Source organism: Dama dama, chromosome 18, assembly GCF_033118175.1.
Source record: "Dama dama isolate Ldn47 chromosome 18, ASM3311817v1, whole genome shotgun sequence".
In the NCBI taxonomy this organism is placed as follows: Eukaryota; Metazoa; Chordata; class Mammalia; order Artiodactyla; family Cervidae; genus Dama; species Dama dama.
Window position 1 is genome coordinate 62,632,181 of NC_083698.1, and position 16,085 is coordinate 62,648,265.

At 53.3% G+C, this 16,085-nt stretch overlaps 1 protein-coding gene across 4 annotated transcripts in view; it reads left to right on the forward strand.

Annotated features, from left to right (window-relative positions):
• The window catches only part of CRHR2 (corticotropin releasing hormone receptor 2), a 43,704-nt gene that overhangs the window by 14,384 nt on the left and 13,235 nt on the right, over positions 1–16,085 (forward strand). For 2 of the 4 annotated variants that reach the window (XM_061166362.1, XM_061166363.1), the window contains exons 1-3: positions 1,851–1,953; positions 2,114–2,239; positions 15,483–15,568. In XM_061166362.1, the coding sequence (XP_061022345.1) occupies positions 1,851–1,953; positions 2,114–2,239; positions 15,483–15,568 (315 nt within the window). Of the gene's footprint in view, positions 1–1,850; positions 1,954–2,113; positions 2,240–15,482; positions 15,569–16,085 lie in introns of those variants that run through there. The other 2 variants (XM_061166360.1, XM_061166361.1) reach the window with 1 other exon arrangement.

Here is a 16,085-nt window from a genome sequence, read left to right on the forward strand (position 1 = left end):
TGCTCAGGGAATAATGCTGGCTTAGGATGCTCTTAGCCTTCTCTTGCAGCTTTGTTCCCAGTGGAAGATGGCAAGAAGGAATAGGACTAGCCACCCTGGGGCTTCCAGCCCAGCTGGGACTGGGTCCCAGCTCTCCCTGCCTTCTAAAGATAAAAGCACACACATACATATTCACACACATGTACATCTCCCTCAGTCTTTGCATCTCATAACTCAGGACCAGAGTCTCAAGGCTGGGAGGGGCCTTTGAGAACATTTCACTGATGGAGGAACTGCCCCAGAAGAGAGGGTGAGAATTGGGGTGACATGCAGGGAGAGCAGAGACAAAGGCAGGCCAGAATCCAACCTGAGTTGAGGTGAAACACATCCCAGGCCCTGTATCTTGAGCCCAGATCCACCCCCACCCCCCTCAGCAGGCCTGAGCAGTGGACCTGCCCTCGCATTCAGAATGGAACCACCACGGGGAGCTAAGGAGCAGGCAGTCCTGAGGGGCCTGGGCAAATCCCAGATAAAGGTTTTCAGCTCCTCCACACTTGCTGTGGGGTCTGATCTCCCCTCCACACTTAAACACACACGCACACACACACACACCCTGCTCTCCTCCACACTTACACACACACACACACACACACCCTGCTCCCCTCCACACTTACACACACACACACCCTGCTCCCCTCCACACTTAAACACACACACACACACACACACACACCCTGCTCCCCTCCACACTTAAACACACACACACACACACACACACACACCCTGCTCCCCTCCACACTTAAACACACACACACACACACACACACACACCCCCTGCTCCCCTCCACACTTAAACACACACACACACACACACACACACACACACGGCTGTGGAAACCAGTTTCAGGTTGCCCTGCCCAAGCCAAGAGGAAAAGAGGTTCTCACTTCTCGTTTTATTCCCTCTGAACCCCAGGGCAGTAAGACCTGGGTGTTTGAGGTTCTTCAGATAATTTCAGCCAGTTTCTCCCCTGGACTTCTCCATCTCTGTGAATGGCAACACTACTCCTGCCCCCAGTCACCCAAGCGGGAGACCTGGCATTACCCCTGCCTCCTGGATCCTGTTGGAAGCCACCCACCCACTCCTCTCTCCAGTCCTGCCTCACCAGGGCTGGTTCTCCTGGAAATCCCTCTCCACCCTAGCCCCCATGGGCTGGTACAGGTCTGCACCTATTCAAGTCTCTTGATCTCACCAGCTTCTCTCGTGACTCCCTTGATTCCCTCGACGCCCCTCCAATCCACTCCTTTCCCAGAGGCCACGGGGGCTTTTCTAGAGTGCAGATCTGCTCGTGGGCTCTCCACTCCCTCTGTTATCCCCTCCAGTGTCCTCGCTCAAGGAGAAGAAACAGGAGGCGAGCTCCTTGGGCGGGCGGGCGCGCTTTCCAGCCCCCAGAGCTCGACCCTCGGGCAGGTCATTCCGCCACCGAAGGCCCACACTGTCCATTCCCGCCGCCCTCCTCGGGACCTGGTGTGAACCGGAGAAGGCGGACTCTGGGTTGGACTGGTGGGCCGGGGGCGGGAGCCTGGGCCTGGCAGAGAGGAGCCGCCCGGCCCCGCCCCCTGGTGCAGCCATTGGCCGCGACCGAGCGGGTGGACCCGCAGCTGGGTGCGTTCTGCGGCTCCTCTCTGCTAAGGTCCAGACCTGGCAGCTCCCGACGTTCGAGCGAAGCGCCGGGAGGCTGTTGGCAGGTCGGGGCTGGGCGAGAGGAGCTAAGACTCTGCGCTCTCTCGGCCGCTCACTCTCGAACCCAGCCCCTGGCAGCCACGCTGGGCGCGCAGTCACACTCCCTCTCCGCGCGCGGCTCCGGGGCGCAATGGACGCGGCACTGCTCCACAGCCTGCTGGAGGCCAACTGCAGCCTGGAACTGGCCGATGAGCTGGTTTTGGACGGCTGGGGGCTGCCCTTGCACCCCGAGGGTAGGCGAGAGGCGAGCAGACCCGGGCGGCGCGGACTCCTTGTCTGGCGCGTTGAGTGTGCCCGGTCCCAGCGCTCGAGCGCCTCGCGCCATGCGTCCTGCGGCGCCCCGCGGACCCCAGCAGCCTCTCTGATCCCCGCTCCGCTCTCTCCCGTCACCAGGTCCCTACTCCTACTGCAACACGACCTTGGACCAGATCGGGACGTGCTGGCCCCGGAGCGCGGCCGGAGCCCTGGTGGAGAGGCCTTGCCCCGAGTACTTCAACGGAGTCAAGTACAACACGACCCGTGAGTGTCCCTGGGACCCTCCGTCGCGGGCTTAACACCTGGCTCCCCGGAGGGCGGTTTAGGGGGTAGCGAGGGCTCCGAAGCCAGCGTCGAAGACGTGAGAGCCAAGGCATGGTCAGAGCGCCGGCGTTAAAGACATAATATTAGGGGCGCTCCCTCTGCCCGTACCTCACCGTAGCTTCAGACATCGGTAAGACAGCGATTTGCCCACGATTCCCGTGCTCCATGCGCTGAGAACCCAGAAAGAGAAGGAAATCCTTCCTTTTGAAACCAAATATATCTCCCACATTATATACTCCGGGTGCCTGAAGTTTCTCCGTTAGGGCTTCTCTTTGTTTAGCCAATTTCCGCCCCGCATCTCCCCGGGGCGGTGGGGAGGGATGGGGCGCTTAGGATATGTTCCCAACCCCCAGGGTGAGTGCGGTGGTCAGACTCTACTGTGGGAGAAGGGAGAGCAGGAGGCAGGAAAGATGGGGTGAGGCTTGTGTTGGGGCTGGGCATGCGAAGTGTAGCTGTTTCTGGACCAGAGTGTGGGGTGTAGTCTCTTCCCTACCTGGATGTCCTGGGACTGGCTCTCTGGGCTGTGAGTCAGGGGCAGTGGTCAGCATTCCTCCTGCCACTCGGCGTCGTGTCTGAACCAGGCCCGCCCCTCACCTCCTGGGGAGAACAGCCAGTGCCCCCCTTCCTCCTGGCAAATCACTGGCTAGCTTGCCACTCTGTGGAGGACAGCAGCAGATGTTCCAGGAGTCACACACAGCATCCAAGTGGGGTGGTTCTGAATGGGCTCCGGGAGAGGAAGGGGGTGCCTGAGTCTGCCCTGTGGAAGGTCCAATGGGAGCCAATGGCAGTGTCTTGTGAGGCTGTGGGATGCAGCATCACTAGCCCACCTTGAAGGGCCACTCACATCCCCAGCCCCACCCACACGAGCAAAGAGCCTTCTGAGGCGCTAGGCAGCAGTGGAGGGCACCTGTTTGTCTGAAGCCCCTCATCCTAGAAACATCATAGCAACCTCTGTGTGTCTGAATAGTGGCACGGCTCCCCCATCAGCTCACTCATGTGTGCTCTCGTGCACGCACCCCCACACACACACACAAACACGTATGTCTGTCCGAACTCACACCTTCACCCCGAGAGATGGTTAGTGGGCTAGACCGCAGCCTCTGCATCTGATGCTAGGCAGCATTGCCCTGTCTGCACCAGCGGAGGGCTCTTGTGGGCCCAGAGAGCGCTTGCTTGGAGGAGTCCAATGGCAGTGGTGCTCCTGATGGAGGGGGGTGGGAGACCTAGTGGGGCTGCTGAGGAAGATTTCTGCGTCATCTGACCACGCTTCCTGCCCATGATTAAGATAGACCTTCCAGGGAGGAGGTGAGGTCCCTGATCCAGGAGATATGCAAGCAGAAGGAATGGCTTCCATGCTCCTTGCCAGTCCTGGGATTAAAAAACTGTTTTTAGGATCCTGTGAGCTCTGTGGGGTGGAGCAGTGGAGGTCAGAGTCTCTGATTCAGTCTGAGCCAGAGATAAACGCTAAGTGAGGTGATGCGGCTCCTCTACCCCTCAGCCTGTGGACCTGAGGCAGCCCTGCTCTGGTTCCTACCCCAGCCTGGGCTGTCTCCTTTCTCCTCAACCCACCTGGAGCCCCCAAGGACAGGGCCTGGGTCTCTTCTCTTCGGATAGTTTATTAAACAGCTACTATGTGCCAGCCACTGCACTGGCGTTGAGGCCTTCACTCACAATTGCAACAGACAAAAGGATACAGAATGAGAAATGCCGTGATGGGAGAGTGCAAGGGGGCTGTGGATGAGGAAGGAGGGAGGGGAGATGGGGAAGGCTTCCCAAAGGAGGTGTCGCAGCACCTCCCACACCACTCACACCATGTCAGATGAGACGCCAAGGAAAGGTCAGGGCACCACCAAGGTTGGCACATGTAGTGCCGATCAGCCCCTGGTACTAATGAACCACTGTCTTCATTTGGACCAAAGTACAGCCCACGCTCTGACTCCTGGTGAATGGGAGAAGCATGGGGGCAGAAGGAGCGTTGCTATTAATCAGTGTGACAGCTGAGGTGTGAAGAGCCGAGGCAGCTAATGTCAATGGCAATGATTGATTTCTCTCCTCCCTGCCTCCTGGCCACTGCTTCCTTCTGCTCGGTTTGCCTTTTCAGTGGGATCTTTCCTGGAGAAAGGACACAGGGAGGAAAAGAGGTCCTCTGAGAAGCCTGGGGGAAGAGGTGCAAGGGTCCTGGCTCTCTTCCTGCCGGATTTTGTTATGCTGCAACCAGATCCCCGCTGAAGCCTCATTGTTTAGAGGGCAGGCATTGTCCAGGTGGGACAGCAGCTTAGGCATTAGTCCCTGTGAACTTCCACCCACTCAGCTGAGCACAGAGAATCGGCCACCAAACTCCCAAATGTGGACCGTGGTCCAGGTGCCAGCTACCACTGAGAGAGCTTTGCATATGTGACCCCCCCCCACGTTCCCACCTCCCTAAGGCCCCCTGAGATATGTACTGCTCTTGTGCCCATATTGCAGATGAGAAAACTGAGGCTCAGAGATGTGAAGTAACTTTCCAAGGTTATAACCAGTTCCCTCAGCCCTCACTCTTAACCACCCAGCTGCACTGCCTCTGTGAAGGATGATTTGCAAGAAGAGCTTAAAGGGACAGGAAGAAGACTCAGGCCTTCACCCTGGAGAGTCAGGGAGTACTTGACCTCTGAGCTGGACTTTTAGGGGCAGGTGGGATTTTAGCAGGGGAAAGTGTCATCGGTCTAGGGGAAGAGATGGGACCATGCTCTGTGCCTCAGGACTGGCTGGTGTTATATGGAGTACGGGTAGCAGGAGAAAGAAGCAAATGAGAGCAGATGAGTGGGTGTTGGTCAAGTGATGTAGGGCATTGCAGAAGACTTCACCTTTGGTGTGGCAGGGAGCCTGGGGCAGCTTGTAAGGGGAGGAATTCAGCTTCAGGGCTTAGAGTCTCTGGCTGCAAAAGAAGGGGTTAGGAGACACTGTAACTGACCCAGGTCAAGCGGAGGCTAGGGAGCAAAGGAGGACACATCTGTAACTGACAAGACTAGCGTGGGACAGGAAGGGGGAGGAGTCAGAGACCACACCAGGAAATCAACAAGCACAGCTGAGTATATGTGGACTCCGGGGAGCTGGAGGGACATCTGAATGAAGATGCAAAGAAGGCAGTTGGCTGGATGAGGAAGCCCAGGCAAGCGCCTTGGGCTGGAGACAAGGTATTCGAGAGTTCCTATGTGGTTAGCTAACAGCCACGGGAGTGAGTGTGGGAGGCTTGATCAGAGCCTTGTTATTCTTACCCAGAGACTATTTCTGGATGCAGCAGTGGCCAAGAGAAGAGAAGAGACTTGTTCAAGGCCACTTATGCTAGTCTGTGGCAGAACCAAGTTAAGTGTCCATGAGTCTGAGTCCCCTCCAGTGTTCTCCCCACCTCCACCTCCTCCTGCTTCAGTGGCCCAGGTTCTGCGTGTCTGTACTGTCGTTTGACCTATGTTAACACATTGATCTTTACACTCACCCAGTGACAGAGACATAGTATTATCCTCATATTACACATGAGGAAACTGAGGCACAGAGGAGTGACTTTGCCAAAGTCACACAGCTTATAACAGGACAAGAATTCTAACTAATGCTCTGCTGCCTCTGAGGAAGCAACTCTGATGGACTAAACAGAGAAGGGATTTGTTGAAAGGATATTGGGAAGTTTACGTAATTATTGGATAGGATGGAGAATCAGATATGGGGTCCCCAGCCAAGAATTTAGAGCAGAGCTGCCCTAGCGAGGGAACCCCCACTCTCTCTGAGTGGGCTTTGACAATGCCATGAGCCCTGGTCACCGTATGGGCCGCAGCCCTGCCGTCATCACTGCCTTAGGATCTCAAGCTTTCCTGCAGTGGTCCTCAGGAAGGCTTCTCCCCATCTCCATGTTGTGGGCCCCCAGCTCATGGATTTCCTTGGTGCCAGAGCATCTGAGGAAGTGGGGGAAGGGGAGAGCTTTTGGTTTATCAGTCCAGCTCTGGCTACAGGGGAGCCTAGAAGGGGAGGGCCTTTCATTTCAGCTCTATGGCAGGAGGTATTCTCTGCCTCCCCCAGGTTTCCCTGTGCCCATATGGGAAGCAGGTTCAAATTCTGGGCCACCTAAAACTAACATAATGTCCATATACAGTAGAACCTGGAGCAATCCCGCCCCCTTCTCAGGCCCCAGTGCCCCTGTCCCAGGGAGAAGGCCGGTGGTTTAGCTCAGCGGTGGTTTGGCCGGAGGTGGGCACTGTGTTCCATTTTCCTCCCACCTCTCACCTGTGTTCCACTCTGGTGCCCATCTCTGTACACGGGTGTCTCAGTGTTTCTCGTTGTCTCCATGACTCTATCTCTGTTTCTGTTTCTATGTTTGGTGCTGTCTCTGTCTCTGGGTGTATTTTCTCAGTGTCTCTTTCTGTGTGTATGTCTCTGTGTATTTCTCAGTCTGTCTTTTGTTTTCTATCTGTGTGGTTCTCTCCCACCTTAGCTCCATCTTCCCTCTCTGTCCTCCCCTCCATCCCACCAGATTCTCTGTCTCTCCCTCCTGCCATTGCTCACTCTATCTGCCCTGCTCTGACACCTCCTCTTGCCTGTCGCTGTGGTCCTCGTGTTTGCAAAGGAGGGTCCTGCAACCACGTGGCCCGGGTCATTTTCCTCCTGTGGAATCTCTAAGCCCAGCCCAGCTCAGCCTCAGCTCCTCCACCTCAGGCTCCCACCAGGTCCTGTTGAGAATGGCAGGCCCATCAATACTGAAGCATCTTCCAGAACAGGGAAGACACACCCCACCTCACTCAACCCCATGGGGAGGATTGGGGTCCCCACTTCCCAGAACCCCACTCTAGAGACATGCTGAAGACCTGGTTGTATTAAAATGGAAACACATAACCTAGATGGTCTCCAGCCACAGGGGTCTTCCCCCTGGGTCTTCCTGCTTGTACTTGGGAACCAGAGGTGATGAAAAAGGCTAAGCTCTCTCCTCAGAGAGCCCCAGGGTGCTTAAAGACCAAGGTCACCCAAATCAGCCATCAGGGATTGGAAAGATGAGCTTGGTGGGCACTGGAGCATTCCTGGAAGGCTTCCTGGAGGATGGGGGCAGGACTGGTTCTCGAGGCCTTGAAGCCTCGAGAGGAGGCTTTTGAGGACAGGCCTGGTGCCAGGGTGGAGCCTCAGCTCCAGAGTCCCAGGAACATGGCCCTCTGGGTTGAGAGATAGAAACTGTGACTCCAGGAACTCATGTCTGCATTCCTAGTCCCCAGTGAGACCCAACCACACCCTGAGCCCTGAAGCCCAAGGGTCAGCAGTCACCCTTTTGAGAACTGTCTCCTACTGGGAGAGAGGGAAATTTGGATGCTTATCACTGAGGGTTTGGCTGAGGGAAGGAGGAGGAAAGAAAGACAGAGCAGAAAAGGATGCCTCTCTGGCCATCCAAACACCTGAGAACTTATGTGCTGAGTCTGGCACTCCCCTCCCTTGCTGCTTAAGACTGGGAGATGCTTGGTCCAGAGAGGGAAACACACTTACCCAGGGTTCCACAGAAAGCCAGGGCCCTGAACAGTCTCTGCTGGCTCTAAGAGCTCTTGGCCCACACTCCACGTCTGCATGCATGGGGCCTGGACCACTGAGAAACATTAACAGTGGACTCCCAGCTGTCCCTCTGCCTAAGCACCCTTCATCTCAGGCAAGACCGAAGGTGCGGCCTCCCATGACTTTCCTTCACCCCCTCACCAGGAATCCTCCACTTAATATCCCTTCTTTGGGTTTATATGTTTCCCTTTCTCCACTAGAAACAAGCTCTTCAAAGAGTCATAAGACCTGAGTCAGCCTTCCAGGGTCTCCTGTGCTAGAGAGAGAGATGTTTAAAGAGAACTGTTTGGTATTTGCTCTTCAGTAAAATAGCACAGCCAAGGCTGTAGGAATACATGGAAGGAAGTTGGTTCCAAAAAAGAAGAGAAAGCAAGTTGGGAAGGCTTCATGGAGCATGTGCTCTGGAGCACACTCTTGGATAATTAAGCCAGTGATGTGTCAGGTGGAAGGGAGAGTAGGTACAGAGGGAGAGAGGGAGCAGGGCCAGATCATGGAGGCCTTGAATGCCGGGGCATGGGCTTCAGTTCTGCCCACACTGCTCAGGCCCCAAATGCTCATCCAGAGCATCATGAGGCAGGACTGGAATACTCCCGAAGGGTGCTGCTCGATGTTCAGGATGTACCTTCTAAATCTGAATCCAGATTGGCTGAGAACTTTGACCTTGTCCCTCTCCTCCCTTCCCTCCTGCTGTTAAGTCAGAAGCTGCAGCGTCCTTCGCTGTCCACTCTCCCTCCAGCCTGGCAACCCCAGCAGGATCGGGAACCCCCACAGCAAATTCCACCCCCGGTGACTCTCAGGGACCACCCCAAAGGACCCTAAAGGCAGTCCACCCACCTCAAACCAGGTGCTCCAGAGTCTGGCCAGAATTTCCCTTTAGAGCACCTGCAGGGGTGGGACTGGGGATGAGGAATAGCAGGAGGAACCCAGACTCAGCTTCAGGGGAGCCCACCCAAGTGCTGGCTGTGCTGGGATTCACCGAGTGGATGGGTGGCAGATCCACCCCATCTGAGTCTCAGTTTCCTTATCTGTGTGAAGGACACAGGAACATACTGACGTCATGGGCCCTGTCGCAACCGGGAGACAACACCACCTGGGACTCGCTGTGCACAGCCAGGCTGTGTCGGCAGGGCGAGCAGAGTGTGGCTTAGGGTCTGGAGGGAGGAGGAGGAGCAATCGTGTCTCTGGGATCGTGTCCTTGAGGGTCCCACTCACACCAAGGATGCTTGTCCTCCTTCTGGGGTGGTGTCACCTTCTATTGACCCTGAGAGGCACCAAGCTGTGTGGTCTCTGGATGGTGTCTTGGGGCACCAAGAGGGGGCAGTCTGTCTACACTAAGAGGATCTGATCCCCAAAGGTCTCCGGAGAGAAGTGACGCCCTGGCCCCCAGAGACCCCTGTGTTAACAGGAGAACAGAAGACTGCCAGCCAGAGATACCCTGCCCCCACCCCCCATCAGTTCACAGAAGCGATGGTTGGGAGCCAGTTCTAATTCTACTTGGCTCACCTTTGGGCAGGTTTTTCTCCTCTTTGAGCCTCAGTTTCTCTGTATGAGGTGGGTGGGGAGCTGGATGAGTTCCTGGGGCTCCCTTCCCCTGACACCCTCCTCTCTACAGCAGCCTCTGCTTCGAGGGTCCTTCTTCCAGCCTCCCTCTGCTAGCTGGCGTCATGGTGACAAGCCGATGGAGTGTTGCTAGGCATGACTGGAAGGAGGGAGCCTGCACAATAGCGGCCCGAACAAGGGTAGGCGCCTCCTCCCACTTGCCCCTTCCCTGGAGAGGCCAGTGATCTCACACAGTGAGCTGGATTCTACTCATACCTCTTCCCTTTTTCATGGACCCAGTGGGGTCTGCGTTGTGTCTTCCTGACTCAGTTTCTCCACTCTCTGCTGTAGGTGTGGACATTTACCCCTCCAACACTTACTCAAGGACAGAAGGGCAGAAATAGAGAGCTGGGGGGTTGGGGAGGTCCAGGGTGATGGTGGAGTCTGGAGAGCAGTGTCTACACAACACTGAAAAAATGGGAAAGACGTTCCCTTCCCCTCTGTCACAAGCAGATGGCCCTGAGGGGCCCCTTCCGAACCTGATGACTGGGTTGATGATGGCAGATTCTCAGTCTCTCAGTGCGGCAGGTGGGTTCTGAATTTGGGTCAGCATCACCAGCTGCCCCCACCTCTACCCCCACCAATGTGCAGTAATCAGATCTAGACAGGAAATGTGCAGGCTTAACTCAGGGAGACGCACATTGTTTGGGTAGTTCAGGGAAATTGCTGTTGGCACAGGGCTGAATGTGAATATGAGATGGGGGTGAGCTTAGGGTTAGGTCTTAGGAGCTCTCAGGAGCTCTCCAGTTCACTGAAGCGGCATCCATGGTGAGAAGCAGGGAGTGGGAGCATTCTGCTATCCGTGGTACTGAAAGTTTCAGTCCTGCGCAGTGACCTCATTCCTTCAGTAAATACTGCTTCTGGCCCTTCCCATCTCCCTGTCAGCACCTTTCCGCCCTCACTTCTTGTCATTTTCTTTCCAGACGGCCAATGACCACATTGCTGCTCCTCCTCCGCAGTCTCACTCATCCCCACGCCCCGCCTGACTCTTGCACTCTGTCTCATAACTACCACTAGAAAAATGGTCCCTCATGGTCCCCATCTCCCATACACTGCCAGTTCGACTATCAGAGATAGAAGTGCCAACCTCAGGAGTGCTTAAAAGTGACGTATGGATGTCTGAGGTTATTACAATGGCTTGAGGGTACTCCTGGCGTTTAGCAGATTGAAAAGTCCCGTGCAGCAAATACTTGACCCGCCTGAAATGCCAATACAGCATCACTGAGAAGCAGTTTACATTACTTTTCATGAATGGGGAAGCTGAGGGCAAAAGGGATGGGACTTAACCAACATCACTTAATCAGCCAGAGACAAAACTACAGCTAGAATGTAGGCTTCCATTTTCTCCCAGCCAGGCTCCCAGACCACTCAGGTGACTGCCCAAACCAGAAACTCTCATCAAAGTGTCAGCATCTGAAAGGGAGAGAGCATATTGTAATGGGGGCTTTCAACAGGCCAGGGCCACTCTGGGGGCAGAGTCCTGTCGTGCTGCCAGGGTTAGAGTCCGGGCTTTCCAGACCACAGAGCCCTGGAAGAGAAGACCTTGCCTGCATCATACAGACCCTGATACCCCTGGAAAACTGCACTGCACACCATTGGCATCGATCTTTGGTGGGGGCACCTGTGTTGCTGTGGTAACAGGCACCCACCTTGCCGCCTCCATCCCCACAATTCTGGCCTGACCACCTGCCCTCAGATGCTCCATGCCCATCTTCCTTTGGTCCCCAGGGGGGACCCTTCCAGTCTTCCTTTCTTCTGTCTGAGGCTGTGCCTGAGGGCTCAGCATCCTCATTAGCCAACTCTCCCGAAGTGCTGGGGACATCTGTCTTCCAGCCTCCTGGTCCTCAGTGCATATAACCAGAGCCTTATTCCCAGCACGACTGGGTCCCCAGAGGGCAAGCCCCCTCACACCACTGCATCCCACTTCTCAGACCCTACTTTCCCAGGTTTTGCCAGATTTGAGTTAATTTGATTCAGTCCAAATGTACTCAGTGGCTCACTCCTAAGGCAGGATCTGTTGATTCCAGTATGGTTTCTCTCTACTTATCTGTCCCCAGGGAGCTTAAGTTCAGTAGCAAAGAAAAGAAGGATCAATTCTAAAGAGATGAAGCCCATAGTGAATGATGGCAAATGCTCTAAAAGATTTTTCTTTTTCAAAGGGTGTTGTACCATAGCAGATTGTGAAGTAAATTTAGGGGGTCATGACTAGCATTTGGGTATAAAATACATATAATTCATTAAAAAAGAATAGAAAGAAAATATTATAGCCATGGTAAGATAAAATTTGCTTTGTGAAACTGGATTCGGTCATGTGAGGGATATGTGTGTGTGTGCTCTGGACTATGATATGAAATGGATGTGCTGCTTTAGTTCAAGGGCAATAGAGTGTGAAGACCTATGTTTCAAGAAATGGGAAGACATAGAGGAGGTGTTTAGAGGGAAAAAGAAGAGATTACGTAGTACCCTAGGTACTGGGGAAGCCTCCAGGAGGAGGTGGCATTAGAGATGGGGGTTAAAAGAGAGGTAGGATTTTGTCAGTGAGTAGTGGGTGAGAGTCTCTAGGGGTGGTGTGTGCCAGGCCTGCTGGTGCAAATATCACCAGCCACGTGGAGAGGTAGTGATGGGTCAGGAAAGTTCTGCTGGGGCCCGAGTGTTAAGAGCCTTGATTAGCACACCAGGAAGGTTGGACTTTATTCTCCAGAGTGATAAAAAGCTGTTGATGGCCTTTATTGGGCTTCCCAGGTAGCTCAGTGGTAAAGAATCTACTTGCCAATGCAGGAGATGTAGGAGTTATGGGTTCGATCCCTAGGTTGGGAAGATCCCCTGGAGAAGGAAATGGCAACCCACTCCAGTATTCTTGCCTGGAGAATCCTCATGGTCTGAGGAGCCTGGTGGGCTGCAGTCCATGGGGTCTCAAAGAGTTGAGATGACTGAGCATGCACGCAGCAGCAGCAGCAGATGGCTTTTATTTAGAAATCAACATGAAATGGGAGTAAAGGACAGAGGGTTGAGGGGAACAAGCAATGAGGCAGGGAGGCAAGAGAGGAGGCTGCTGTGCCCGTCCAGGCAAGATGATGAGAGAGGAGGCAGGTGGGGGGGAGAGGGGAGGGGTGGACTTCAGGGGAAAAAAAAATAAAGGAGGAGACAGAATTCCATAGAGCTTGGTACCCCAAGGGCATTGATGTAAAGGACCAGAAAGGTCTCAGATCTGCAGCCTCTCTGGCCTGACCCCTCCCATCCTCAAGCCCACCCACGGTCAGTACCACCACGAGATACCATACTTGGGAGATGAGTATTCTCAGCTTAGGGGTAAGAACTGATGCCTCGAACTGTGGTCCTGGAGAAGATTCCTGAGAGTCCCTTGGACAGCAAGGAAATCAAACCAGTCAATCTTAAGGGAAATCAACCCTGAATACTCATTGGAAAGACTGATGCTGAAGCTGAAACTCCAGTATTCTGGTCATCTGATGTGAATAGCTGACTCATTGGAAAAGTCCCTGATGGTGGGAAAGATTGAGGGAAGAAGAAGAGGGCATCAGAGGATAAGATGGCTGGATGGTATCACTGATGCAATGGACATGAACTAGGGCAAACCTCAGGAGATGGTGAGGGACAGGGAAGCCTGGCATGCTGTAGTCCATGGGGTTGCAAAGAATTGGACACGACTGGGCAACTGAACAACAACATCCTCAGGGAACCCCACACTGACCTGAGACACCAGACTCATGCACCAGAACAACTCAGGTCCAGGTCATATGCAAGAGCTTAATTGTGGGGCTCAGGCTGTCAGGACTGAGGAGCATGGAGGTATTGGGAGACTCAGGAGAAAGAGACTCTTTAGACGGAAGCAATCAAAAAGTTCTTCCTGGAGGAAGGAGCTTAGCACTGAACTTCTGGAAGGCTGGATAACATCTAAGAACACATCCATAGAAGATAAAATTTTCTGCCTTTTGGACTACAGCCAGGATCAGAGTCTGTCTCATCTTACGCAGGCCTGTTGAGAGGGACTCTGAACCCCTATCAGGGAGGGACTGTTCATTTAATAAAAGCACCCACCCTCCCAAAATGCCTTTACATTGGTCCTTTTGGCTTCACCCTATACTCTTCCTTAGTTCAGTGACATCACTGATTCTATGCATCACATTCTCTTAACATACAACTTTTCTGTATATAACAAGCCTGTCGGAGGAGAGACCCCACTGGGGCTGGGTGCCATGGTTAGGGGCAAGGAGCTGGTGTCCTTGCACTGGGTCAGAGTCAGTGTCAGACCAACACTGGCCTAACTGACTCATACCCTGGCCAGGGACCTCGCTGACAGGTGAGAGGCCCAGGAGTCCAGAGTAGGCCAGTAACAACCCCAAATTTGAAAAACCTATGAGCTCAAATTAAAAAAACAATTAGGCTAATAGAATCTCCGCCATTGTTTCTGCTCTTCAGCAAGTGTGCCTTCATAATTTCATTGCTTTTAACTCACTGTTAGCTCAGCGGAAGTGGATTTTTCTAAAGTAACGTAATTATTTCAGAATTCATTGCTTCCAAAAACAATCTAAGGTTCCCCCCTCCAGCTCTGTGACTCTGTGCTCTGTGAACCATTTATTTTAATTAGCTTTGTATTGTGATTCAAACGTAAGCGCAAAAGAAAAATCCACAAACAACTGCCCATTAGCCAGAGAGCAGAACCCTGGAACAAATTACCCCTAAACAATGGGTGGTTTAGAGTTTCCGAGTAAGCGGGGGAGGTAAGGTACAGAAAACAGCAAAATGCCCAGCCGAGCCGAAGCAGCAGAGGGCTTTGGAGTTATCAGGTATGAGAGGTTTCTTCTGGCTGGAGGTGATCTGGAGAGGGTGGCTACCTGGAGAGGGTGGCTTAGGAGCTAGATCTTGACAGTCAAGCTAGGCTTTAAAGAAAATATGAGCATTCTTTGAACTTTGTACATCCCCCTTCAATAAAGCCCTCACTTCTCTATATCAGACACAGATGTTCTGAAATGTCTTTTCCCACATCGCACTCCAACTTGAACACAGAGGCAAGTTCTCAAACATGTAGAGATCACGTGGTGGCCTCCCAGGCAGCTGCAGCTCAAGGTCAGCAGCACAGTCTTGTTGCCCCGAATTGCCGTCATTCCTGTACCACTACCCAGTAGCTTAGGGGCTAGGAACATAAGCCCTGAATTGGACCTTCTGGGTTTGAATCTTCTTATCTCTGTATCCTTGGCAAACTGCTTGATTGCCTTGTGCCTCACTTTTCTCATCTGTAAAATGGGTTAATCTTAGTACGTCCTCCATGGGGTTGCTGTGAGGATTGAAGGGGCAAGTGTAAATAAAGCAGTTAAAAGAGGACTTGGTACAGGGCAGACACCTGCTGTGTAAACAGTGACTGTGGTGAACATGAAAGTGCTGATCCTGATGGAAAAGTATGGATCTCAGCAGCATAAAATGGTTGTGATAAGTTTGGAAACTAATCATCGTGCTGAAAGTAGTGAGTCTTCAGCCACATCCCAGGACTCACAATGAGGTTCAACCTTTTTTTTTAATGTTTATTTACTGCACCGGGTCTTAGTTGCAGCACATAGGATCTTCAATCTTCATTGAAGCATGTGGGATCTCTAGTAGTGCCATGCAGAATTTTTAGTTGTGGTATGCAAATTCTTAGTTTCAGCATGTGGACTCTAGTTCCCCGACCAGAATCAAACCTGGGCCCACTGCATTGAGAGCATGGAGGCTTAGTCATTGGACCACCAGGGAAGTCCCTGGGGTTCAGTTTTGAACAAAATTAAAGAAAATGTACAAATTGCTAGTCAAAGATTGTATCAGAAATGGGTTTTAATCATGCCTTTTAGCCACCCCGGGTGGTAAGCCTTCTATGCACTTTTACATTAATGACTTTCACGTGAATGTACAGACGTGTTGTGTTTGCAGGTCTAGAGAGCCTGAGACGTAGGGACCTTAACCTGTGGGTACCAGGGAGCCAGGGAGAGTTCTTGAGAAGTGACCGCCACCCCTGCTTGGTGCTGGCCATCTTTTGTAGGGAATGCCTACCGAGAGTGCTTGGAGAATGGGACATGGGCCTCGCGGATCAACTACTCACAGTGTGAACCCATTCTGGATGATAAGGTGAGTGTCCCCACCTGCCCCACCCTTGGTCCTTGTATAAGTGTAGGACTGGGACAGAGCACAGGGGATCCCAAGGGGGCAGAACCAGTCCTTGTGTCGGCCACCCACCCCTTTTTGCACCTCTTGTCCCTGGCTTTATGTCCTGTCCTGTGCTCAGTGACATTGTGGTGGGCAGAGAAGGGGACACAGAGCCCCACCTTCGGGAGAGCTCGGCTGGTGAGGGGCCCAAGCAAGGTGGCGCATGACACACGCAGGGAATGACCATGTGACCAGTGTCCCCACATCTAACAGGCTGTGTGACTCCTCTCCTCTGGGCCTGTTTCTCCATCTTGCATTCTGATTCTACGACTCCATGTGGAAACAGGTGCAGGGCTCAGAGGGGTATTCCCTGCAGGAAGCTGCGCCCCCCTCAGGCTTCACCCCTCCCCTTGCTCTGGAACTGGATTCCGTACTGTCTGTGGTGCCAACCTCCTCCCCTTTGAAGCTATTTCTCACTCCTGACTCCAAAAGATACATC